The 26,286-nt window shown below is 42.0% G+C and overlaps 1 protein-coding gene across 1 annotated transcript in view; it reads left to right on the top strand.

Moving 5' to 3' along the window:
- DDX60 (DExD/H-box helicase 60) overlaps positions 1–26,286 on the top strand; it is a 444,355-nt gene that overhangs the window by 323,273 nt on the left and 94,796 nt on the right. The window contains 3 exon segments of the mRNA XM_029604155.1: positions 9,423–9,623; positions 12,837–12,941; positions 23,487–23,628. Coding sequence (XP_029460015.1) covers positions 9,423–9,623; positions 12,837–12,941; positions 23,487–23,628 — 448 coding nt within the window.

Raw genomic sequence — 26,286 nt, 5'->3', positions numbered from 1 at the left:
ACTAACTGCACTAACCACATCCTCTGGCAACAAATTCCAGAGTTTAATTGTGCGTTGAGTAAAAAAGAACTTTCTCTGATTAGTTTTAAATGTGCCCCATGCTAACTTCATGGAGTGCTCCCCAGTCTTTCTACTATCCGAAAGAGTAAATAACCGATTCACATCTACCCGTTCTAGACCTCTCATGATTTTAAACATCTCTATCATATCCCCCCGTAGTCATCTCTTCTCCAAGATGAAAAGTCCTAACCTCTTTAGTCTTTCCTCAGAGGGGAGCTGTTCCATTCCCCTTATCATTTTGGTAGCCCTTCTCTGTACCTTCTCCATCACAATTATATCTTTTTTGAGATGCGGTGACCAGAATTGTACACAGTATTCAAGGTGCGGTCTCACCATGGAGCGATACAGAGGCATTATGACATTTTCAGTTTTATTCACCATTCCCTTTCTAATAATTCCCAACATTCTGTTTGCTTTTTTGACTGCTGCAGCACACTGAACTGACGATTTCAATGTGTTATCCACTATGACACCTAGATCTCTTTCTTGGGTTGTAGCACCTAATATGGAACCCAACATTGTGTAATTATAGCATGGGTTATTTTTCCCTATATGCATCACCTTGCACTTGTCCACATTAAATTTCATCTGCCATTTGGATGCCCAATTTTCCAGTCTCACAAGGTCTTCCTGCAATTTATCACAATCTGCTTGTGATTTAACTACTCTGAACAATTTTGTGTCATCTGCAAATTTGAGTATCTCACTCGTCGTATTTCTTTCCAGATCATTTATAAATATATTGAAAAGTAAGGGTCCCAATACAGATCCCTGAGGCACTCCACTGTCCACTCTCTTCCACTGAGAAAATTGTCCATTTAATCCTACTCTGTTTCCTGTCTTTTAGCCAGTTTGCAATCCACGAAAGGACATCACCACTTATCCCATGACTTTTTACTTTTCCTAGAAGCCTCTCATGAGGAACTTTATCAAACGCCTTCTGAAAATCCAAGTATACTATATCTACTGGTTCACCTTTATCCACATGTCTATTAACTCCTTCAAAAAAGTGAAGCAGATTTGTGAGGCAAGACTTGCCCTGGGTAAAGCCATGCTGATTTTGTTCCATTAAACCATGTCTTTTTATATGTTCTATGATTTTGATGTTTAGAACACTTTCCACTATTTTTCCTGGCACTGAAGTCAGGCTAACCAGTCTGTAGTTTCCAGGATCACCCCTGGAGCCCTTTTTAAATTTTGGGGTTACATTTGCTATCCTCCAGTCTTCAGGTACAATGGATGATTTTAATGATAAGTTCTAAATTTTTACTAATAGGTCTGAAATTTCATTTTTTAGTTCCTTCAGAACTCTGGGGTGTATACCATCCAGGCCAGGTGATTTCCTACTCTTTAGTTTGTCAATCAGGACTACCACATCTTCTAGGTTCACCGTGATTTGATTCAGTCCATCTGAATCATTACCCATGAAAACCTTCTCCATTACGGGTACCTCCCCAACATCCTCTTCAGTAAACTCCGAAGCAAAGAAATCGTTTAATCTTTCCGCGATGGCCTTATCTTCTCTAAGTGCCCCTTTAACCCCTCGATCATCTAACAGTCCAACTGACTCCCTCACAGGCTTTCTGCTTCGGATATATTTAAAAAAGTTTTTACTGTGAGTTTTTGCCTCTACAGCCAACTTCTTTTCAAATTCTCTCTTAGCCTGTCTTATCCATGTCATACATTTAACTTGCCAACATTTATGCTTTATCCTATTTTCTTCTGTTGGATCCTTCTTCCAATTTTTGAATGAAGATCTTTTGGCTAAAATAGCTTCTTTCACCTCCCCTTTTAACCATGCCGGTAATCGTTTTGCCTTCTTTCCACCTTTCTTAATGTGTGGAATATATCTGGACTGTGCTTCTAGAATGGTATTTTTTAACAATGACCACGCCTCTTGGACATTTTTTATTTTTGTAGCTGCTCCTTTCAGTTTTTTCTAACAATTTTTCTCATTTTATCAAAGTTTCCTTTTTGAAAGTTTAGCACGAGAGCCTTGGATTTGCACACTGTACCTCTTCCAGTCATTAAATCAAATTTGATCATATTATGATCACTTTTGCCAAGCGGCCCCACCACCGTTACCGCTCTCACCAAGTCCTGTGCTCCACTGAGAATTAGATCTAAAATTACTCCCTCTCTCGTCGGTTCCTGAACCAGTTGCTCCATAAAGCTATCATTTATTCCATCCAGGAACGTTATCTCTCTAGCGTGACCCGATGATACATTTACCCAGTCAATTTTGAGGTATTTGAAGTCTCCCATTATTACTGCACTACCAATTTGGTTAGCTTCGCTAATTTCTCTTACCATTTCACTGTCCATCTCACCATCTTGACCAGGTGGACGGTAGTATACCCCTATTTCTATAGTCTTCCCCGACACACAAGGGATTTCTACCCATAAAGATTCAATTTTGTAATTAATCTCATGCAGGATGTTTATGCTGTTGGACTCTATGCCATCCCAGATATAAAGCGCCACACCTCCTCCCGAGTGTTCCTCTCTGTCATTGTGATATAATTTGTACCCCGGTATAGCACTGTCCCATTGGTTATCCTCTTTCCACTATGTCTCTGAGATGCCAATTAAGTCTATGTCATCATTCACTGCTATACATTCTAATTATCCCATCTTACTTCTTAGACTTCTGGCATTAGCATACAAACATTTCAAAGTTTGTTTTTTATTTGTATTTTCATTCTGCTTTTTAATTGATAGGGATAAGTTAGAATTTTTTAGCTCAGGTGAGTATTTAGTTACAGGCACTTGGACTACTTTTCTAATTATTGGAACCTCACTGTCGGGATGCCCTAATTCTAATGCATCATTAGTATCCTTTAAAGATACCTCTCTCCGAACCATGTGCTGCTGAGCGACTGTCGGCTTTCCCCTTTGTTCTAGTTTAAAAGCTGTTCTATCTCCTTTTTAAAGGTTAGCGCCAGCAGTCTGGTTCCACCCTGGTTAAGGTGGAGCCCATCCCTTCAGAAGAGACTCCCCCTTCCCCAAAAGGTTCCCCAGTTCCTAACAAAACTGAATCCCTCTTCCTTGCACCATCGTCTCATCCACGCATTGAGACTCCGGAGCTCTGCCTGCCTCTGGTGACCTGCGGGTGGAACAGGGAGCATTTCAGAGAATGCTACCCTGGAGGTTCTGGATTTAAGCTTTCTACCTAAGAGCCTAAATTTGGCTTCCAGAACTTCCCTCCCACATTTTCCTGTGTCGTTGGTGCCCACATGTACCACGACAGCTGGCTCCTCCCCAGCACTGTCTAAAATCCTATCTAGGTGATGCGTGAGCTCCACCACCTTTGCACCAGGTAGGCCTGTTACCAGGCGATCCTCATGCCCACCAGCCACCCAGCTATCTACATTCCTAATAATCGAATCACTAACTATGACGGCCTACCTAACCTTTCCCTCCTGGGCAGTAGGCCTTGGGGAGATATCCTCAGTGCGAAAGGACAATGCATCACCTGGAGAACAGTCCTTGCTACAGGATTCTTTCCTGCTGCACCCGGTTGATGCTCTCCAATCATGAGACCTTCTTCCTCCAAGGCAGCCCCAGGGCTGCCAGTCTGAAATTGGGACTAGACTACTATGTCCCTGAAGGTCTCATCTATATACCTCTCTGTCTGCCTCAGCTCCTCCAGGTCTGCCACTCTAGCCTCCAGAGATCGGACTCGTTCTCTGAGAGCCAGGAGCTCTTTGCATCGCATGCACATGTACAACTTCTCACCGGTGGGTAAAAAATCATACATGTGACACTCGATGCAAAAGACTGGGAAACCCCCCTCTTGCTGCTGGACTGCTGCCTTCATCTCAATTTTGATCAGTTCTTAGTTAAGTTTTAGGTTGCTAAGGGAGTAGGAATGTGTCTAACGTCCTTTAAATGTATTAGTGAATTCACTATGTGTCTGGTAGTGGCCTTCTGGGGGTCTGATCGAATTATCAATAAAGTTTTTGTGATTTTTTTTTTTTTTGTGAAAGTGGCACCTGCCTATAAATTAAGGGATGAGCTAGGGGTGGGAAATACAAACAGTCTAACTTTAGTTACTCAGCCTGAGTGACTCACTGCTCTCTTGATTAACAAATGTTTGTCCCTATTCAAGCCAATCACACTACCTCAACACCTTTCCAAGGTGAGTAACTGAGCTGAACTATTCAACTTTTTTTTACTTAGGTATATATTGCTCTTAGCTTATTTCTAGCTTCTGGCTACTTTTAGGGGTTTGTTTTTTTTGTGGGTATTTTTTTTTCAATACAAACACTCAGTTAATATTAAATACAACGCTCAGTTCTTTAAAAGTATGGAGAACACTGAGTTCTGCAGACTTTTAAAAATAAACACACTACTTTCTGCTACCTTATTGACTAACTAAAAATACAGTCTAACTTGTTTAGTCACTGCCTTTCTGTCTATTAAAGGCACAAACACACACACACACACTAAATAATATTCCCAAATAGTTAACTTTGCCCCAATACTTTTAAAAAAGACAATGTCCCAAGCAAAAACTTACTGATTCCTTTCAGCCACCAGCAAGGTGATCCTCTCCTCTCAGTGTTCCCACTTTAACACTGAGAGGAGAGGATCCACAGAAAAGACTGCCTACCTCCCCCCCCCCCCCCCCCACACACACAAGACACAACTATTCTAAAATACTTTTAATCTATTGGTTTCTTTTATATTTGTCTGTCAGTGATCCTCCATAGACTACATTTAATCTACTTATAGCTACCTAGTTGCATATCTTGAGCGGCCCAATTGCACGCACAGGGACCACTTTCGCCCGTGCAGGCATCCATCTTCGTCTCTGCCGATGTCCGTCTCCGTCTCCGGTGGGGGGGGGGGGGGGCGTCCTCAGTACATGTCATTCCCATGGCTCGTCTTGCCATGAGCGTCATGCAGTGGACTCTAAGGTCACAGTGGATTCAATCTTCTCAACCACTGTCAGCCGTTGTCCACATCACCAACCCACTTCGCCTATCCCTGACTTGGAAAAATCAGGCTGATCTCCTCCAAGGCCTTCCTTTCCAAGCTCCAGAACCTCAAATAACCCTTACAACTGATGTCTGCAACATCGGCTGGGGAGCACATGTTGCCAAACTACAAACTCAAGGGTCCTGGTCTCCAGAGGAAGCCAAACACCAAATCAATTTCCTGGAGCTACAAGCAATCAGATATGCTCTCAGGGTGTTTCAGGATCACCTTTCCAACCAGGTCATCCTGATTCAGACAGACAACCAGGAGGCCATGTGGTGCATCAACAAACAAGGAGGAACAGGCTACTGCCTCCTGTGTCAGGAAGCTGTACAGATATGGGTGGTGGTCCTTTACCACTCAATATACTTGCTGGGAGTGGACATTGTGTTGGCAGACAAGCTGAGTCACACCTTTCAGCCGCACGAGTGGTCCCACAACTCCACAGTAGCGGACTCAATATTCCAACGTTGGGGTTATCCTCACATAGACCTCTTTGCATCACCTCAAAACTGCAAAGTAGAGAACTTTTGCTCTCTCAGTCACAGCCAACACTCACAACCAAGAGATGCTTTTTCCCTCTCATGGGCAACCGGTCTCCTATATGCATTCCCTCCACTTCCACTTCTTTCGAAGACTCTTGTGAAGCTACGTCAGGACAAAGGAAGCATGATCCTGATAGCCCCTCACTGGCCACGCCAAGTGTGGTTTACGGTTCTTCAGGCACATTCCCCTGGGGAAGGACCCACTTCTGATCACCAAGAACGATGGGTGCCTATGCCACCCCAATCTTCAGGCCTTGTTCCTGACTGCCTGGATGTTGAGAGATTAATTCTTCAACCACTCAACCTTTCGGAGTCAGTTTCCCGTGTCTTGATTGCTTCACGAAAGCCTTCCATGAGAAAATCTTAATTTTACAAATGGAACAGGTTTAAGTCATGGTGTTCCTCACTGTCCCTTTATCCTTTTACTTGTTCCACCACAAAGTTTCTAGACTATCTCTGGCACTTGTCAAAATCAGGTCTAAAAACTTCTTCCATGAGGATGCATGTCAGTGCGGTAGCTGCCTTCCGTAAAGGTGTTGGGGATGTTCCTATTTCGGTACAACCCCTTGTAACACGTTTTCTGAAGAGCTTGCTCTACCTTAAACCTCCACTGCGCCCTCCGGCCTGTTCTTGGGACCTCAACCTGGTTTTAGGTCGGCTCATGAAACCAACATTCGAGCCTCTCCAATCCTGTGATCTTCACTATCTCACATGGAAAGTGATTTTTCTTTTGGCGATCACATCTGCTTGCAGAGTTAGTGAGTTACAGGCCCTAGTTATCTATCCACCTTACACTAATCCTCTGCACGACCGGGTAGTACTCCGCTACTCACCCTAAGTTTTTGCCTAAGGTAGTATCGGAGTTTCACATTAATCAATTCATTATACTACCTACCTTCTTTCCCAGGCCCCATTCTAATCCAGGAGAATAGGGTCTGCATACATTTGACTTTAAGCAGGCTCTAGCATTCCATCTAGACCGTACAGCTGCCCACAGGAAAAGCACTCAATTGTTTGTTTCCTTTGCTCCCATCAGATTGGGTCAACCTATGGGTAAGCAGACTCTCTCCTCCTGGTTAGCGGACTGCATATCCTTTTGCTATCTGCAAGCAGGCATTCCACTTCAAGACCGTGTTAAAGCACACTCTGTCAGGACCATGGCAACTTCAGTAGCGCACCTATGCTCGGTACCTCTTCCTGATATTTATGGGCTGCTACCTGGAGTTCTCTCCATACTGCAACCTATTTGCAACTTGATGTACCAACACCCTTCCGCCTGCCCGTCAGGGTTCAAGATGCCTTCTACCAAATTCCGCCCCAGTTGTTGTGCCTATTGCACGTCTTTGGGTACATTTGGTGCATTTCTCGGACATCCTCAGCTCGGTACTCACTCATATGTGAGGACTACCATTCTGCTTGTCCTGTGAGAAAGCAGAAGTTGCTTACCTGTAAGAGGTGATTGCACAGGACAGCACGATGTTAGTCCTCACTAGGGATGTGAATCGTTTTAGGACGATTAAAATTATCGTCCGATAATTTTAATATCGTCTTAAACCGTTATGGAACACAATACAATACAGATTCTAACGATTTATCGTTATAAATAGTTAGAATCGTGAGCCGGCACACTAAAACCCCCTAAAACCCACCCCCGACCCTTTAAATTAAATCCCCCACCCTCCCGAACCCCCCCCCCAATAACTTAAATAACCTGCGGGTCCAGCGGCGGTCCGGAACGGCAGCGGTCCGGAACGGGCTCCTGCTCCTGAATCTTGTCATCTTCAGCCGGCGCCATTTTCCAAAATGGCGCCGAAAAATGGCGGCGGCCATAGACGAAAAAGATTGGACGGCAGGAGGTCCTTCCGGACCCCCGCTGGACTTTTGGCAAGTCTCGTGGGGGTCAGGAGGCCCCCCACAAGCTGGCCAAAAGTTCCTGGAGGTCCAGCGGGGGTCAGGGAGCGATTTCCCGCCGCGAATCGTTTTCGTACGGAAAATGGCGCCGGCAGGAGATCGACTGCAGGAGGTTGTTCAGCGAGGCGCCGGAACCCTCGCTGAATGACCTCCTGCAGTCGATCTCCTGCCGGCGCCATTTTCCGTACGAAAACGATTCGCGGCGGGAAATCGCTCCCTGACCCCCGCTGGACCTCCAGGAACTTTTGGCCAGCTTGTGGGGGGCCTCCTGACCCCCACGAGACTTGCCAAAAGTCCAGCGGGGGTCCGGAAGGACCTCCTGCCGTCCAATCTTTTTCGTCTATGGCCGCCGCCATTTTTCGGCGCCATTTTGGAAAATGGCGCCGGCTGAAGACGACAAGATTCAGGAGCAGGAGCCCGTTCCGGACCGCTGCCGTTCCGGACCGCCGCTGGACCCGCAGGTTATTTAAGTTATTTGGGTGGGGGATTTAATTTAAAGGGTCGGGGGTGGGTTTTAGGGGGTTTTAATGTGCCGGTTTTTCGATTTTTCGATTTTTCGATTTTTAACGATTTTTAACGATTTTTCACGATATTTTACCCCCCCAAACAGCAACAATACGATTCCCTCCCCCTCCCAGCCGAAATCGATCGTTAAGACGATCGAGGACACGATTCACATCCCTAGTCCTCACGAAACCTGCCTGCCAGCCCGCGGTGTTGTTCGTTACGTTTTCTTATATTGGGCCAGATTTTTAAACTTATGCACAGGTGTAGATTTGTTTGCGCAACCCGGCGCGAACAAACCTACGCCCGATTTTATAACATGCGCGCACTGCCGCGCATGTTATTAAATAGTTTTGCAATCAACTTGCATCATACAAAAATATGAAAGTTTATAATTTATGAATTCCCCAATGCCCATACATACTCCAACCCCCCACCCCTCCCCAAACCCATCCCCCTACAAGCACGAAACCTAGGTATCACAATTGACAACCAAATATCATTAAAACCATTCATCAAATCCACCTTAAAAAACTGCTATTTCAAGCTCCACGTATTAAAGAAACTAAGACCCCTCCTACAACTCTCTGATTTCCGCTCTGTGCTCCAGACCATCATATTTTCCAAGACTGACTACTGTAACTCCCTCCTCCTAGGCCTCCCTGCCTCCACCATCAAACCCCTACAACTCTTACAGAATGCTACAGCAAGGGTTCTCACTAACACACGCCAGAACGACCACATCATTCCCATACTGAGAGATCTCCATTGGTTACCTTTTTCCTCAAGAATTCAATACAAAAGCCTATCCCATATAAATAAGTCCCTCTTCAACGAAAATATGCAATGGCTACATGACTCACTCCGCTTCCATTACTCCAGCAGACCTACGAGAATTGCCTACCAAGGAACCCTCCGCATACTTTCACCCAAGCTTACACATCTCTCCTCCACAAAAGATAGGGCTTTCTCGATAGCAGGACCCACAATTTGGAATGCCATGCCCCCTGACCTCCGCATAGAACCTTGTACAATGAAATTAAAAAAAAAAGGCTCTTCCAACAGGCCTTTCAATCTTATTCAGTGAATCCAATACAGCGAAGCCTTACGAAGTTCCTCCTCCTCCCCCCGTATTTTTCAGTACATTGTTTGGTTCCTCCATCTTTATTCTGACTCTCCTAACATTTTTTCAAAATTCATTCCCAGTTATTATCCCGTTCCCCTGTTTTTGTTTCCATTCATTACTTATGCTATGCCATAATATTTAAAGTGCTATATTCCATTGTTCCTTTGTTTTCCAATAGTCCAAATATAATGGTTTGTTTATGCAGTATCTCATTACCGCAATGTTCCTTGTAAACCAATTCAACGTGCAATCAGTATATAAAAGCTTCTAAATAAATAAATATTCCCTTTTAGATGGCCGGACGTGCTGGAAGACGTGGCCAAGATATGACTGGCAATGTGTTTTTCTATGATGTCCCACTACCCAAGATTGAAAAGCTCATTAAAGCCAATGTTCCTGAACTGAAAGGCCAGTTCCCTTTGAGCATCACTCTGGTGCTGAGACTTATGTTGCTGACTGCAAAAGCAGATGATAAAGAGGATGCCAAGGCAAAGGTATATGGCATTTGAATATTTGGTGTTCTGTTATCTGTTCTATAGATGCTTTCATTATTTTTGAATGATAAATTAAATGGAAAAAGTTTAACAAATCTAAATTAATGTAATTGAAACATATTTAAAAAGTGCTAGAGTGTTACAGCAAGTTACAATTATGTCTCAAATTGCATTTTCATACAGTTCTAATATTCAGTCTCAGCTCCCCAAATAGATTTCTCAGAACCCACTATAATTTTGCAATTTTTTCTCTGCTGTCAAACTTCCATTAAGGCTCTAAGGGTCCAGTTTCTTTAAACACCAACTAAAAATGTAAATACTTAAGCATTGTACACATCTAGTAGGAGTAGTAGGAACTTAAAAACTTTACAGATCACATTTACAAAGATTCTTACCGTAGACATAAAATGATGACCACCTTCCCATCCCCCATCAGTAAATTTTGCTGATGGGGGAATGGAACACATGTAAATTGTTATTTTATAAGAGATTTATGCAAATAAATTAGCAAAATTATTCACACAATTTATTCCTGATGAGGATAACTTTCAAACAACTCCATGTGTCCCTATATACATACATATATGGGTGTGTGGAGATATTCTATAGTATTTTATAACCTGCCCGTATCTGATCTGTGCAGATTATAAAATACCCATATGTCCACTTCCCGACATATGCACATAGGGCCGGATTTTAAGAAATACGCGCGGGCATACATTTTTGCGTGATACCCGGCACGCACAAATGTTCGCCCAATTTTATAACATGTGTGCGCCGAGCCCGAAGGGAGCCCCGATGACTTTCCCCGTTCCCTCTGAGGCCGCACTGAAATTGGAGTGGCCTCGGAGGGAACTTTCCTTCGGCCCCCCACCTTCCCCACCCTTCCCCTATCTAACCTGCTCCCCAGTCCTACCTAAATCCCCCCTACCTTTATTTTGTTAGTTGCGTGCGCCGGCCGAGAGCCTTCACGCGATCCCGGGCACAGCAGCAAATGGCCACTGTGCCTGGAGGCTCCGGCCCTGCCCATGCCCTGGTCCGCCCATGCCCCGCCCCTTTTTGCAAGTCCCGGGGCTTTACGCGCGCCGCTGGGCCTTTTGAAAATAGGCCCGGTGCGCATAGGGCTTTTAAAATCTGCCCCATATGTTTCAGCATGCATGAAAGTTAGAAATGCATTGAAAGCATGTACTTTTTCTACCATATGCTCATATATGTGCATATATGGGCAGCACATATTTGTCTGAAAGTTATCTTCTAAGGAGGTAATTTTCAAAGGAGTTACACCTGTAAATGTAATGAGCTATCATAGCAAATTTCAAAAGCCCATTTACACACGTAAAGTGCATTTATATGTTTAAAATCCATTTTTAAGCATGTAAATCCTTTTGAAAATTACCCCCTAAAAAGGAAATTCAGTACCATGGGGAACTGATATGAAGTTGGAGGGAAGGAGGCTCAAAGGGAATATTAGGAAATACTTCTTTACCAAGAGGGATGTAGATGCTTGGAATAGTCTACCTATAGAGGTGTTATGGTTTTGAGGTGTTGGAGTGGATTCTTGGGTACTGCGGTGATGGCCACTCTACGGGGAGGAGCCCCATGAGGAACCGCAGTACTAGGCTAGACTCTATACTCTCAAACACAGAGAATTAGGATTTTATTATACAGCTTGATGGCACTGCCCGGGAAGCTGGCAGAAGTGAAGATAACCCAATGAAGCAGTCAGGGATCCTCAGCAGAGGAGACAGTCTCTCACTTGAGTAGATGGTAGGCAGTGTGGCATTGCGGGAACAGGTCCCGGATGTAGAGCGGAGTGCTGAAGCTGAAGACACTGAAGGTTAGTACTCACTGAAGTTGAAGCTGTAGATGAAGGTCCAGTCAGGAAGAAGTTGATCAATGGCAGGTACCAGATTAGGGAGAGCAGGCCCTCGAGGAGTGAGTACTTGTTTCCCAGGATAGGTACCTGAAATAGAGCAGAAGGGCCCCCGAGGAGCGGGTACCCAGGTTAGAGAAAATACCCCGAAGCACAGAGAGAGCTTCCTGCGGCAGCTGGAAGCGGCAGAGCAGCTTAGACCGGAGCAGTCCAATCCTTGCTAACTCAGTTTGTTAGCAAATGAAGGGCAGGCTAAATACCAGGATGTGATGAAATCACTCGGAGGTGACGCCCCCGAGGTTCCTGCCATGATGTGGATAAAGACATGGGTGGCGTGCGCTCGCGCACCCTAGGAAGCCCTCAGAAAATCATGGCGAACACCATCGCCGTTGCCGTTCTGGGGACGCTGGAGACAGCGGTATGATAACGTGGCAGTAGCCATCTTCCCAAGGCTTGAGGAGAGAGAAGGAAGAAAGGTGAGGCACAGAGGTCGAAGCCGTCTGAGACCGACAGACGCAACGAGAGGTAGTAGTAACCAAAACTATGACTGAATTTCAGCATACTTGGGTCAGATACAGAGGGCTGTTATAAGAAAAATGATAGGGTATAGCAATAGGGAAAAAAGAAACCGGAACCTGGGTGTTGAATGAGATATGGAAACGTATATGTTCATCTTCTCAGAACAGTAGAGAACCAAAAATAGGCAATGAGAAAGCCACCTTGCACAAAGCAGTGGTACAGCTATATGAAGCTCCCAGGAAGACGAGACAAAGTCAACAGACTTTCAGCAGAGGTGATGGCAGATATAATTGTGGGGAGGTGCAAAGTTTCTCAGTATGCAGGCTGACTTGGCTATATTGCCCATCTAAGGTAAAAAAGAAGGAGCAATTTCCTGCAGTCAGTCAAGCTTGTACAACAGACAGCTAGGAAGTAGCCTCAGTTAGAACATGGTACATAGAGGCAATTGGGAAGACTGGTTTGGCACAATGATCCTCATCTGATAAAATTTGCTGGGTTACTAAATTGTATTAGGCTTACAATAAGGTTTGGGTTTAAGACAATTTTAATAATTTTAGATTTTATTATTTAATTCCCCTAAGATGATTGGATGTTCTACAGTATGATTTTGTCTTTATTCTGTAACTGCAGCATTTTACTTTCCATTGTTATTGTAATCTTTTAAAACTGTAAATAATGTAGTTTCCCTATGGTGCACTCCACATAGAACTAATGATAAAAGTTGTAGATGATACTTTTTTTTATTGGACTAAATAAAGATATGTATGATGAGCAATTTCAAAGAAAACTACATGGATTTTGTTTTGTTTTGTTTTTATTAGGCGCTGTCAGTACTGAAATATTCTTTGCTTTCCTTCAAAAAACCAAGGTACATGGAAATGTTAAAACTGTACTTTCTATTTTCATTACAGTTTCTAGTCCAAGAGGTAAGCTTTATTCAATATCTTCATTTCTTACTCAAACTGAACAATAATTAAATAATTTAATTTTCTCTTTGGTGTTTATTTCAGTCAACTAGTTAGAAAATTCCTCATATTGGAGGGCAATTTAGAAACCGTTCACATTGAGACAAAGTTCACAGGCACTTTCAACCTGCGGACTTTTCACTAATTATCATACCAAAAGTACCCATGCTTTCAGTTTGAAACGTGCTATGGGTACAAAATACCCAAATACATTTGACATTAATCACAAAAAATATGCCCAGAAGATACCTGAATTCCAGAGACCCTCAAGGGAATTACGCCAACAATATAAATCACTGGTCATATATTTAAAAAATTATTGCAATTTGTATTTTTTATTTTTCTATTTTTTATTTATTATTTAATTTGTAGGACTGACACTGAATCGGCTTCTCAAATTGGAAAGCCACTCTCGGTTTAGAGTCCACTTTACTTTATTGTTACATTAATAACTAAAAACTTTTTTTTGAAAATATTTATACCAGTCTCATATGAGATGAGTACCCCAAAATTAGATTTATTTAATGTCAAAGTGAGCAAATCCAAATCAAAAAGTACTTATCTTGCTGGACATATGACAATCAAAAACCTCGACATGAATTCATGTTTGGAACACCAATCTGCATCAAGGGGTATTTTCTTCCAAATGCTCACTTATCAATTGGGAAATGTCCTTTTATCAAGTTCTCACTACTCTCATTTGATATTGATTGAAAGGTGGAATGAACCACTACATCTCGGATATTATGACCCTGGGAGTACGCAAATCTGGGACTCGGTTGAAAAACCATTTTGACTAAATCTCGGAGCACCAACTGTATATATGTTGAAATAACAGGATCAACTGGACCAGGATGAAGCCAATGAGATTTAGCTTTGTTTTCCCATTTTTGTTTACAGAGGGGGTACCCTCGGTCGGTTATTAAAAAAGCTTACAAGCGAGCTTTGTTTGCAAATTGGTCATTATTGTTAAATTATCAACAGAAAATTGAAGACAAGGGTTTAACATGTGTGGTACATTATACTGATCATGTGAAAAAGGTGGTGGACATTCTTCATTCAGATTGGCCTGTACTGGCGATTCATAAGGTTTTTCAACTGAATCTCAGATTTCCGTACTCCCGCGGTCAGAATATCCGAGATATAGTGGTTCATGCCACCTTTCAATCTGTACTTCATTTCCTTCCAGAACATAAATACCTCCTCCCCCACCATGTTTTTCTTCAAATTCATTTAAACGTGTTGGTATGAGAATCGACTAAGATTAATAAGATGAAGTGAACTTTTATATAGAAAATGTCAATTTGGATTGATCTCTTGAGGTTGAGAGACATGTGAGCATTTGAAGAAGATACCCCCTGATGCAGGTTGGTGATCAAAACATAAATTCATGTCAGGGTATGACTAAGTGTCACTAGGTAGCCATTAGCTTTATAGTGGAGCTGCAAGGATGGCTGCATTATAAAGATAAGAAAACCTATAATAGCAAAACTACATATGTTATCTTTCAGAGTCAGGTGATTATGTTGTAACAAGTATAAAGATAGGAAAAACAAAGAGACTAGTATGAAAGTATTATTTTTCTCATATGATACTATTTATTCTGGGTGAGTCTCTGCAAGGAGTACTGCTATTGTAAACAACATCAACCCAGGATAATATTCGCTAAACAGACAGGGATATAAGTAATGCACTTAACCAGGAAAGTGAAGAAACCAGGAAAATAGAGGAAAATCAAGAATCAGCAGAAGGACTCACACTGTGTTGTGCATACATAATGTGGGACTAGTTATAAAAGTATTGCAAAGCATGAGACATGTTCTGGTCATAGGCAGAAGTGGGCCTATAGGTACACAGAAGTGTCATACTACCAGAGAACATCGGTGAGAGGTTGTAAACAAACTGTAAATAAATAAACTGATAGGTAGTGTTACAGGAAGAAATTCTCAAAAAGTATTCAGAATATACCTTTTTTACTCATAGTAGAAGGGGCTAACCAAATTCAGTATATTGGGTAAGGTTAGAAGCAGGGGGAATAGACTATGTAAGGCAAGCAATGTGAGTGCCATAAATGTAGGCTGCAAGGGAAGAAATAAAGAAACATTCTTGTGCAGAAGCAGTAATAGGGCAGAATTTAATTCAAGGGAATGTGTGATTTATACCAAGACTTCACACTGTAAAGTGGCAAGTAGTGGGACAGGGTGATTGGTTAGTGTGATCAGACTAACTTTCATAGATAACTTAAAAGAGAACATATCAACTAATAATTTCAATGACTCAGCTAGTAAATGCATATACTCATTATAAGGTATAGGACTGGATAATGCTACAAAACGCTTAGACTCTAGGGACTAATAAAACCTGCATTAATTCAGACTATGTCATTAACTTGAAAACCTAAATAGTGGCATTTTCAAATGGGTACATAACTAAAATATTGACTAGGTGTATCATAAACATATTTTTGTTATAACAATCAGTTATCACTTGTCAAATAAAGGTCCATATAATGAAGGGTGCAAGATGACTTCTGTGCATAGGATGGGATGATTTCTGAAATCAATGACATATGACGTATGCAGTTCTCTCAGCATTGTGGATTTCTGACATCAGAGCATAGCCTCTTAACTCATTATTAGTTGCATATGTTACAGATTAAAGCCTGATATAAGAGCAAAACAAATTCGAATTAATCTATGAGACAAATTCCATCATGGCCTTAACTCCCTGCATCTAGTAATCCCGACATCTGCATAATATTCCCTCTTTATTATTAGGTAAATAGTCAGGACCACAAACAACTTAAATGTTCAGACATCACATAGAAACATGTATTTCACTGAACTAACACATAAATTAATACATTGCATTCTGCAGGTGTCATGACACACATATAAAACAAAAAGACAAATAACAATTAACACATTTGAGCTAAAAACTTAGACCAAAAAGTGTTTGGATCAATCCAAAATAAAACAAGAGTCAAAATTAAAATAGATCTATTTAAAATGAAAAAAATCAAACTAAGTAAAAAAATTTAATTTTCAAGCGTTGCCACAGAGAAGGCTTTATTTTTTTTTCAACCTGAAAAGATATAAAATCTGGCATACAATAAAATGAAGGTAATGGTTAAAGTGAAATTACAGCTGCATTGAAACTAAACATTCTCACAGGTCAAGCAGGATGGTAGTCCTCACATAAGGGTGACATCATCAGGATGGAGCCCAATCACGGAACACTATTGTCAAAGTTTCTAGAACTTTGACTGGCCCCTACTGGGCATGCCCAGCATAGCACCAAACCTGCAGCCAGCAGGGGTCTCCCTTCCGTCTTCTTTTTTCCACACAGCAGTAGCCACACGGGTTAAGGAGCTCCTGACAGGAATTTTTCCTCACTGAACTTTGCTCTAAAATTTGAACAATTTTTACCCCTGATGATGTCACCCATATGTGAGGACTAATATCCTGCTGTCCTGTGAGAACACCTGTTACAGGTAAGCAACTCTGCTTTCTGATATGCATGAATTCAGCAGATAGCAGTCATGAAGCTACTTTTTTGTCTCTATTGTTATGCCACTAGGAGGTACTACCACAAGTTGTGGTGTGTGAGCTGCTTTCCCTCTGCAAATCTAAAACCCCTTTTGTTCCATTTCCTAAGGTGATAATGTTCGTGCTTTGTAATTCAAAATGTGACAACCTGCCACCTCTGTTAATGTGTCATGCAATGCACAGCCAATGCTTTTACCATCAACTCCTAACTTAATTCCTAAAAATGAAACCTGTGACAGACAACTTTGTGTTTTGTTAGAATTTATTTTATTTCCTTCCTACGCTACTGTTTGTAAAAGTAGCTCTGAGCGTGCATGCAAACAGATCATGTAAGTACTGTATTTAACAGATCTTTTACAAAGATAATACCAAAGATACACCAGCTGGGAGTCTGAAGGTTTTGGGACAAGATTAAAAAAAAAAAAAAGATATAAGGGCTTTCTACAAAACCTTGTGGGATTGATAGCTTTATTTAGCTGTTAATTCCCTACTTTGCACAGCCAGAGGCACACAGTAGTATGCATTAACCAAATCTAAAACTGTATATGATGAATTTAATTCAGGATTTGCTGTACATTTATTTGCAAAATGCCCAAATTTCCCCACAATACCAGCATTCAATACCTGTGCTCCCAAAATGATCAAAACCAGCTCCTTGTGAAGGGCTGGCAAACACCTATGCCGTTTATTCCTTCTAACGCTTATCATCCCTCTAGGTATAATTACTGCACCTATTAATTGATTCTGGGGATACCAAGCTTTACCCCCCCTTATTCCCTATACAACATCATCTGAAACCTACCCCAAATATTTTCTTAGCAGCTCTTCTATCTAAAAAACTTTACCTTTCTTTCCATCCTTTTGCTTATTACTTCCTCCATCTGCCTAGAATATAACTTAGTTTGGAGTTTAGTTAAATCCTCAGCTCCTTTACTCTTTTCTTTAACAAGCAAAGCATTACCAATCCTGATGGTAGTGAGAAACATTTCTGACCACAGCTTATTTTCCAGCCCTGGTCAAAAATTGAGAACAAAGGGGTAGATTTTATAAATTTGCACGTGCGCACGTACTTTTGTTCGCGCACCAGGTGCAAACAAAAGTATGCTGGATTTTATAAGATTCGCGCATAGCCACACGTATCTTATAAAATCCGGGGTCGGTGCGCGCAAGGGGGTGCACATTTGTGCACCTTGCGCACGCCGAGCCCTGCACGTGCTGCCCATTCCCTCCACCCCCCCCCCCCGCACCTTCCCCTCCCTTCCCCTACCTAACCCATCCCCCCAGCCCTATCTAGACCCCCCCCCAACCTTTATTCGAAAAGTTACTATTGCCTCTGGGCAGTAGTAACTTACGCGTGCCAGCTGTCTGCTGGTGTGGCACGCCCTGACACAGGCTGCTGTGTCGGGGCACTCGGCCATGCCCCCGGACCGCCCCCATGCCCCTGAACACGCCCCAAGCTGACACCACGCCCCCTGGCCAAGCCCCCGACTGCCCCTTTTTGCAAGCCTTGGGACTTACACGCGTCCCAGGATTTGCGTGCGCCGCCGAGCCTATGCAAAATAGGCTCGGCGCACACAGGGGAGGGGGGTTTAAGGTTTATGCGCATAACTTATGTGCGTAACCCTTTAAAATCTGGCCCAAAGTGTCTGTAAATTTGGAACCCAAATGCTTTAAAATAAATTGGTGTACATGGGATGTGCACTGTTGTGCTTAGGCCAGTGAGACTCATGTAACATCAAATTTAAAACATTTAAAGCACAAAGAGAGTACCAGCTGGGTGTACCCAGCCTGCCTCCTTGCTATATGTACAGCTTGCAGCTTTCCATTTTCCTACCTCTTCCACTGTGACAGATTCATGCAGCTGCTGCACTGTTCGTAATCCTGCTTCCCTTTGTACTCTAGTCTGTACAAATTTGTTAACTGCTAATTGACAAGCTTGTTTAGTAATCTCTTGTGCTGCAAAGTCTGCAAATTTGAGAGAGGTTCTCCAGTAGCTGAGACAAAGCCTCTCTTATTCCATTTTCTTAGGTGTTCATTAAGAGATGAAAATATATAATGTGAATCAGTGAAAACTGTCAGGGGAACAAGACCACAATTCATGAATACCCATGCTACAGCACACACTTCTGCTCCATGTATAGACATTTCTGATGGTAGTGAGAACTGTTCACATCTAAGCACTTGGTCTGCAGAAGTGCCGCAGCCCATCTTTCAGAATCATGATATACCCACACATCATTCTCATAAGTTAGATCAACAAGAGCCAAACTTGGTGCATTCAATACTGACTGTACTAGATCCTGTATAATTTCTGAGTCTTCCTCAGTTAATGTCAATTTCTCTTCACTAGCAGGACTGCCTTTAAGATGCCATCTAAGAAATGTGCTTTATGTATTAAACGCTGGTATCTACAGTCTGCAAAAGTTTAGCAAACCCAATAATCCTTAGCTGTTTTACAGTTTGGGGTAGTGCCACTGCTGAAGATACAGCAGGAACTACTGCTGGCAATAGAGTCACCGGAGTTCTGACTAGCTTAGGTAGTTTGGGAGTTCCCTCTCCTGAAGCTGCAGTAACAGATATTGGAATTAAGGGGTAGATTTTATAATTCTGCGCGAGCGCGTACTTTTGTTCACACACCAGGCGCGAACAAAAGTACGCTGGATTTGATAAGATACGCGCGCCGGCGGCCTATGCAAAATAGGCGCGTGGGCACGTGAGGGCCCTGCGCGTGTAAATCTGGCCAGATTTACGCGGACAGGGCATTTAAAATCCGGCCCTAAAGGCGGAGGGTCTAACTGTAATGATTTATAACCTGGAGCAACATTATTTGGATCAACCGGACCTAATTCAACCGGGGCAGTATATAGTAAAAAGTGACCTAACTGACTACAGGCATACAGCAAAGCTGGATATAAGCCGGGCATACTAAGGTCACCTGAGACAAAGGAGTTCAGAGTGGCCATAGCAGGAACATAGGGTGAGGGCATCTTACTCCATTCAGTGTCAACAAGAACAGAATCCCTTTGCCTATACCATAAATCAAAGACTTGTAAATGTTTATCTAACGAATGCCCTTTCTTCAGTCCTTTATAAGCAAATTTATCAACACAGCGGGCTGTAAAGTGCATTCACGTGGCCAAACAAATGCAGACTATCCCTTACACTGTTTTCCTGAGTGCTTATACCAATCTCATGAGGACTAAAGGAGTTTTCATATTATCTACTAGATGACTCCCTGTCACCACAAAAAACTGAATGTAAGAATGCAATATATCTCCTATGTCTGCCCTAAAATCTTTTTATTTATTGTTTGCAAACCCAATATCTTATTAGTTTCTACCCAAATTCAATGTTAGCCAGCCAGAGAAAGCTGACAAAACCAAACTTTCTGAAAGAATCTACTAAATTAAATTCACTTACTGTAACATTTCTCCACAACTTTAATTCCTCATGAGTCTGTTTATACCTTTCAAACAACAACAACTCATGTAAACCAGTTCTCCCTATTGTGTCCTAATGCGCATACAAATCGCCTGGAGCTTTATATACCTTCCACCTTCTCTTTACCTGCCAATACAGTTAACTCTCCAGCTCCCAGTGCCCTTTCAAGTGCTGAAACTGCCATAACAATTATAATTCAGACCCCATTCACTGCAATGCATTACACCATGGCAGAAATCTAATAGAAATTTAAAAAAACAGATTTCAAACTGTACGTTTCCAAAACTTTTCTTTTGTATGTTCCTCTAATAATCCTTCAGCCTTGCAAGCAGGGCAAGGGCTTACAACCACAGACTAATTGGTGCTGTTTTTAAACATCTTTGTATGGTTTTGTCCAGTACAAATTTATGAACAAATATACAGACAACTAAATCAAAATCACTCGTAATAAGATTTCATTAAGTCTAATAGTCTACAAATGGGCACCCCCACTGCAGATCAAAATAAATAGTGCACTTATATTTACAATTGGCCAAAGAAAATATTTTACTTACTTAACTAGAAAATTAAATTTGATTAAGTACTCACAGATCTGTCATCCCCCTATCGCAATGGAGGGCACACTCTTGTCTGTCTTCCGGGTACTACTTTTCAATAAACATTCATCCTGAAATCTGCAGTTCCTGGGAATTATTAGGCAATAAACAAAACTTTGGACAAAAGCCAATTAAAGTCCGAGTAGCGGCATTAGATCTGACCCAGTCCAGCAGAGGCAGACATAAGACTGCACAATAGATAGCCTCAGCTATCAGGTCCCTGTTCAGGCACCATAATGTTAAGCACCACACCATTTTTATGATGCTTATATATCCAGGAAAACAAGAACACTTAGATTTTTGTAGAAAGCATAATTTTTTATTGATCAATATAAGTATTCTTGGGAGATGCTGATGTCATGCCTCTGACAAACAGACCACCAGCATCTCATCTTATACAGGAAGTGATCCTTCTTTTATAGATAACATTCAATATTGTGGAAAATTCTAGAATTGCATGCTGCCCAAAGATTCATTTACATAGGTTGTCATGTCAACAGCATGGTAAGAACATCCCTACCTAACCCTTAGTATTTCTCCAAGGAGGGCCTCATTTACCATCACTCTTTGGATAGTCTTTTGTTTTGTTAGAATCTTGCTGGTCAGGGTAATTAACACATCTGTGGCTGTGTTTATAGAAACCCCTGAGAAAGAGTGCCTCTGTAGTATCCGTATAGCCTGAAGTTACTGCCGTTAGTTTCTGATTTAAGTTCCCGCTGCTGGTTTCTCCTTTTATGACCCTATAATTAAGCATCATAGGTGGAGCCAGCTTGACTGCCTGTCCAGATGTCCTAGGAATTCTGCAAGTCATTCTCAATAAGTCACTTAGAGTTCATGCAGCCAGGGAGGGCTACTCAGAGGATTCTGGGGCATTTTCCTTTCTCCATGTTGGTTTTCTTGTTCAGGCCCATATGTCACTGGCAAGATAAGTACTATTTGATTTGAGATTAACTAAATCTAATTTTGGGGTACTCACCTCTCATATGAGACTGGTGTAAAAGGTTCAAAAAATGTTTAATTATTAATGTAACAATAAAGTAAAGTGGACTCTAAACCGAGAGTGGCTTTCAAATTTGAGAAGCCAATTCAATGTCGGTCCTATAAATTAAATAAAAAATAAATAAAAAATACAAATTGCAATAATTTTTTAAATATATGACCAGTAGACCAGTGATGTATATTGTTGGCAAATACATTTCAACCTGCTTTTTATGCAGGTATAATTTCATTAAAAAAGTACTTGCAATCTAAATGCATACTTTTTCCTCACTCAACCTAAACATGCCCTTGGGAACACTTCCTCTTAATGTAGCTCAAACTACACAGTTTTAAGACAAATAAAAGGTTTTGAAAATTACCTTCATTATTCCAATGTAATATAATATAATGCCTCATATTACTGCATGTCATATAATAGGTATACATTTTTAAGAATGCCTCTCTTTGCTTTAAATCTGAGACGAGCTGCTGCCATGACCTGGTAATTTAATATTGTGATTCACTGGTATTCACATCCAGTCCTTAAGGGATGCAAACAGGTCAGGTTTTCAGAATATCTCTAATGAATATGTATGAAATAGTTTTGCATATTGTTAAGGCATGTGCATGCAAAGCTCTTTCATACATAATCATTAGGGACATCCTGAAAACCTGACCTATCTGCAGCCCTCAAGATAGGAAGTGAAATGAACCAGAGATCATGACCCATGATCTTAATCTCATCCTAAATTCCAGAATTCATCTGGTTGGATTCATCAAATCTTGATCTTCGATCACTGGAAATTGAGGGAAAAAATTGTGATGTCCTTGATATAATCTAGAGCTCTGCCATTCTTTCTATGATTTAAAATGATCATATTACTGTAATGTGGAATGACAATCCACTCCACCCATGATCAATTGCTCAAATTAAAGATGGGATTTAGGATCATGGTATTTTGGCTTTTATCTAATATCTTGTCTTGGTATTGTATGGTCATTTTTTTCAAGAAACAAAACAAATGCATAAACAATTGACAGAGTTATGTAATAATGTCAGTGATTTGTGGGCACATTTGTTGCCTTTTGACTAGTGGGCATGTGTTTGAATTTAGAAATGATATATATTTTTTATATGTTATATGTTTATATGTTTTACAATGAACCCTGTTCATTGTAAAACAAGACTTTGTCTCTGTTATTTTTTGCTGGTTGTAATGTAAACTGAAGTGATAATTAATCTTGTTAATTGAACCTCGGTATATAAAAAGTTATAAATAAATAAATATATCACAAAATTTTCAAGAAAATAGACAACATATTTGTTCACCTCACCTACTTGCTTTGAGCATTTTAATTTGCTCAAATTTGAAAAAGGAGTTGAATATTTTTAGAAGGTATGTTTTAATATTCAAGGAATCCCATTGAAAAAATATTAACATGGGGTAAATTATCAATCTGCCCACAAGGTTTGCACCAATAATAAAAGCAAAACTAGGCGGGTAGTTTTGATTTGATTATTGCTACCATACGTATTTCTGATTAAAAATCTACGCACGGTGTTTCCTCCCCTGACCAAACTCCACTCTCAGGAATGCCTCAAAACAATGTGGGTAAAAGTACACATGATGTTGAACAATGCATATAGTTTTAATCACGTTGAGGGTAAGCAATTAACAGAGCCTCTTGTCATGGTAAAGTGCTGTTTTGCCCAAGTAACTGGATTTGAATATTACCTTCCCTATGGTTCTTATTTTTTTATAGTTTTCTTGGCCCTCAAATGATAACAAACAACAAATTAAAATTTATATTTTATACTGTGTTACTTGTTTTACAATGGTATTCTAAAAAAATATATATATATTAGTATCTGGTAGAAACCTAATGTTGAATTATAGATAAATTTAAGATTAAAGTGGAATAAAAACATTTTTGTTCTTCAGGGATATTTAGATATAAAGGGCGACCCAATAGGATTTGCTGGACTTGTGAGCCATTTACATTATCATGAACCTGCAAATTTCACCTTAGTCAGCTTTCTGCTAAAAGGTCTATTCCACAAGATATTTCAATCCAAGAAGAAACGTAAGTTTTCATTGCATGTCATTTATCTTTCTAGGAAGTTTATGTACAAACCAGAATTTGTTTGGCATGGTAATAAAAGTTACAGGCTGGTTTTAATACTGGCAGTACATGGGACAATAATGTCCCAAGTATCAAATTTATTGTACATATTGGGGCAGATTTTAAAAGCCCTACGTGCCTAAATCCAGCTGGATTTACGAGTGTAGGGGGGTTACGAGCGCCAGGCCTATTTTCAAAAGGCCCGGCGACACGCAAAAAGCCCCGGGACGCGTGTAAGTCCCAGGGGCTACCGGTGCCATTGGTCAGCCCCTGTCACATGGTAGGAGCACATGATGGCGCCGATGGCCATGTGACAGGGGCTGACCAATGGCACCGGTAGCCCCTGTGACAAAAGCTATAGGCCCATGATGAAACCGGCACCGAGGGTGTGAGTGCAGGGGATGGTTCCCGGACCCCCCGCTGGACCACCAGGGAGTGTTGGTAAGTCTTGGGGGGGGTTCAGGAGGGTGGGGGGTTTGTATAAATTTTTATTTAGGTGGCCGTATAATTCAGCGAATATTCGTGTATTCGTGGGGAATCGCTATACATTTCGCTTCCCCATGAATACTACGAATAGTGCAGTATACGTTGCGGATCGCCAATACGGCGAAAACGAATGCACACCCCTATTGCTCGCCCTGGCTTCTTTACAGCCCTTTGGCTGTCAGACACAGCCTTTAAGTAGCCATTGCAGCTCGTTGCTGGAGTGGGCTGCTGACCATTTCTCCTCTCTCCAGCTCCCCTCACAAACCCCCATCAGTACCTAACCTTACACAGCATCTGTTCTCTCTCATAAAGCCATCTGTTTTTCCCTCTATTCTCACTCATAGTTCTCTCTTACTGAGCAACATGCACTCTCATTCCCCAGCCTGCCTCTGTTTTCCACCAGGCCCCTTTTAGTGCTACACCAGTTCACTCTTCACAGTGTCCCAGAACTTCTAGGTTTGCTGTGCTGGATCTATGAGCCCAAAGGCATTGTTGCTCAGGACTTCCCTTCTGTTGGAATCAACTGATTACAGCAGCACTTCTGAATTTGGGGCCAGTCCACCTGTGATCACATTGGTTGATTCTGCCTCCCTCTCTTAATGCCACCACTCCTCCTGAACGGCCTGCCCCTGCGGTGCTGTGGATAGGAGCAGCATGAGGAGAGCCAGCAGAGCAGCATCCTTGGGACAGTGGCATCTAGAGCCCAGGTGATATTGGCCATAGGGTAGCTACAGCTCTGGTTACACTAAAGTCAGCATGGACATAGAATGCTCCTGCATTCAGCATACAAGGTTTCCTGGAACTAAGCGGCCCAAAATGATAGAGTTGATTAGTACAGGGAAATCTCCAGCCCATCTCTACCCACTCAGCCCTCGGCTGGAAAAACCCCCGCCCATTTTATCCTCTATGCCTTCTCACTCCCCACTCTTTGGGCTGCAGTTCAAGTCTGTGTACCTCCTCAACCCCTAAAAGCATGATCCGAGGGGCTTCAGTCCCTCCTCCTACCCTCCAAGAGGACCTTCAAGCCTATGACTCTTAAACCTCCCTCCCCATCAGCCGCAAGAAGGCATTTGTATTAACTATAATAGATAATTGTAATTTTTTGTTTTGGGACTCCCACCAATTCTACTATATTGCCTTCAGCTGGTACAAAATGCAGTCAAAAGAATGATAATGGGTGCCACCATTGTTGAAAGTATTACACTAATATTAAGGGAGATACAATGGCTACCAATTCATTTGAGAATACAATTTATTCTCACAGATCAAGCAGGATGGTAGTCCTCACATATGGGTGACATCACAGGATAGAGCCCAATCACGGAACACTTTTGTCAAAATTTCTAGAATTTTGACTGGCACCTACTGGGCATGCCCAGGATGGCACTAACCCTGCAACCAGCAGGGGTCCCCCTTCAGTCTTCTTTTTTTCCGCGCAGCAGTAGCCACGCGGGTTAAGGAGCTCTCAGAGATTCCTAACAGGAATTTTTCCTCACGGAATTACTTCAAACTTTTATACCCCACAGGGGTCCCCCTCTTGAATTTTTACTTCCGCGGTACTCTGGTAAGTTTTTTACCTGATTCCAGTCGATTCCCATCGAGTTTGGCCCTTGTGGCTTACTGGCCGCACTGCGACAAAAAAAATTTTCAAAGACCATGGCGTCGGGGTTCCGTCGGTGCCCTGACTCGCTCGCACAATGTCCATCACAGACCCCCATAAAGTCTGTGTAATGTGCCTAGGGTGTGAGCATGATGTCCTGACTTGCACCAAATGTACATTAATGACACCAAAAGGTCGCAAAACCAGAATGGAGAAGATGGAACTTCTCTTTCAGTCTCAAACTCAGACTCCATCCATAGCTTCAACATCATTCGAACCGGCACCATCCACGTCATGCCAGTATCGGGCACCGGCTGGTGCCCGTCCAGCATCAACTACTTCCAGGTTATTGACTACCTCTGTTCCCCCTCAGGATCGAGGGGATCATCGAGAGAAACATTGGCATTGACACCGTATGCCTCAGACCATCGACGAAGGCAAATCATCGACCTCGCCATCGTCCGAGCTGCCACCGAAAAATCCCTGGCCAGAAAAGGCATCGACCCTTTCTGAGTTCGGGTCACCGAGGCAAT

This window comes from Rhinatrema bivittatum, chromosome 1 (genome assembly GCF_901001135.1).
Source record: "Rhinatrema bivittatum chromosome 1, aRhiBiv1.1, whole genome shotgun sequence".
In the NCBI taxonomy this organism is placed as follows: domain Eukaryota; kingdom Metazoa; phylum Chordata; class Amphibia; order Gymnophiona; family Rhinatrematidae; genus Rhinatrema; species Rhinatrema bivittatum.
This window is presented reverse-complemented; position numbering and strand designations above follow the sequence as displayed.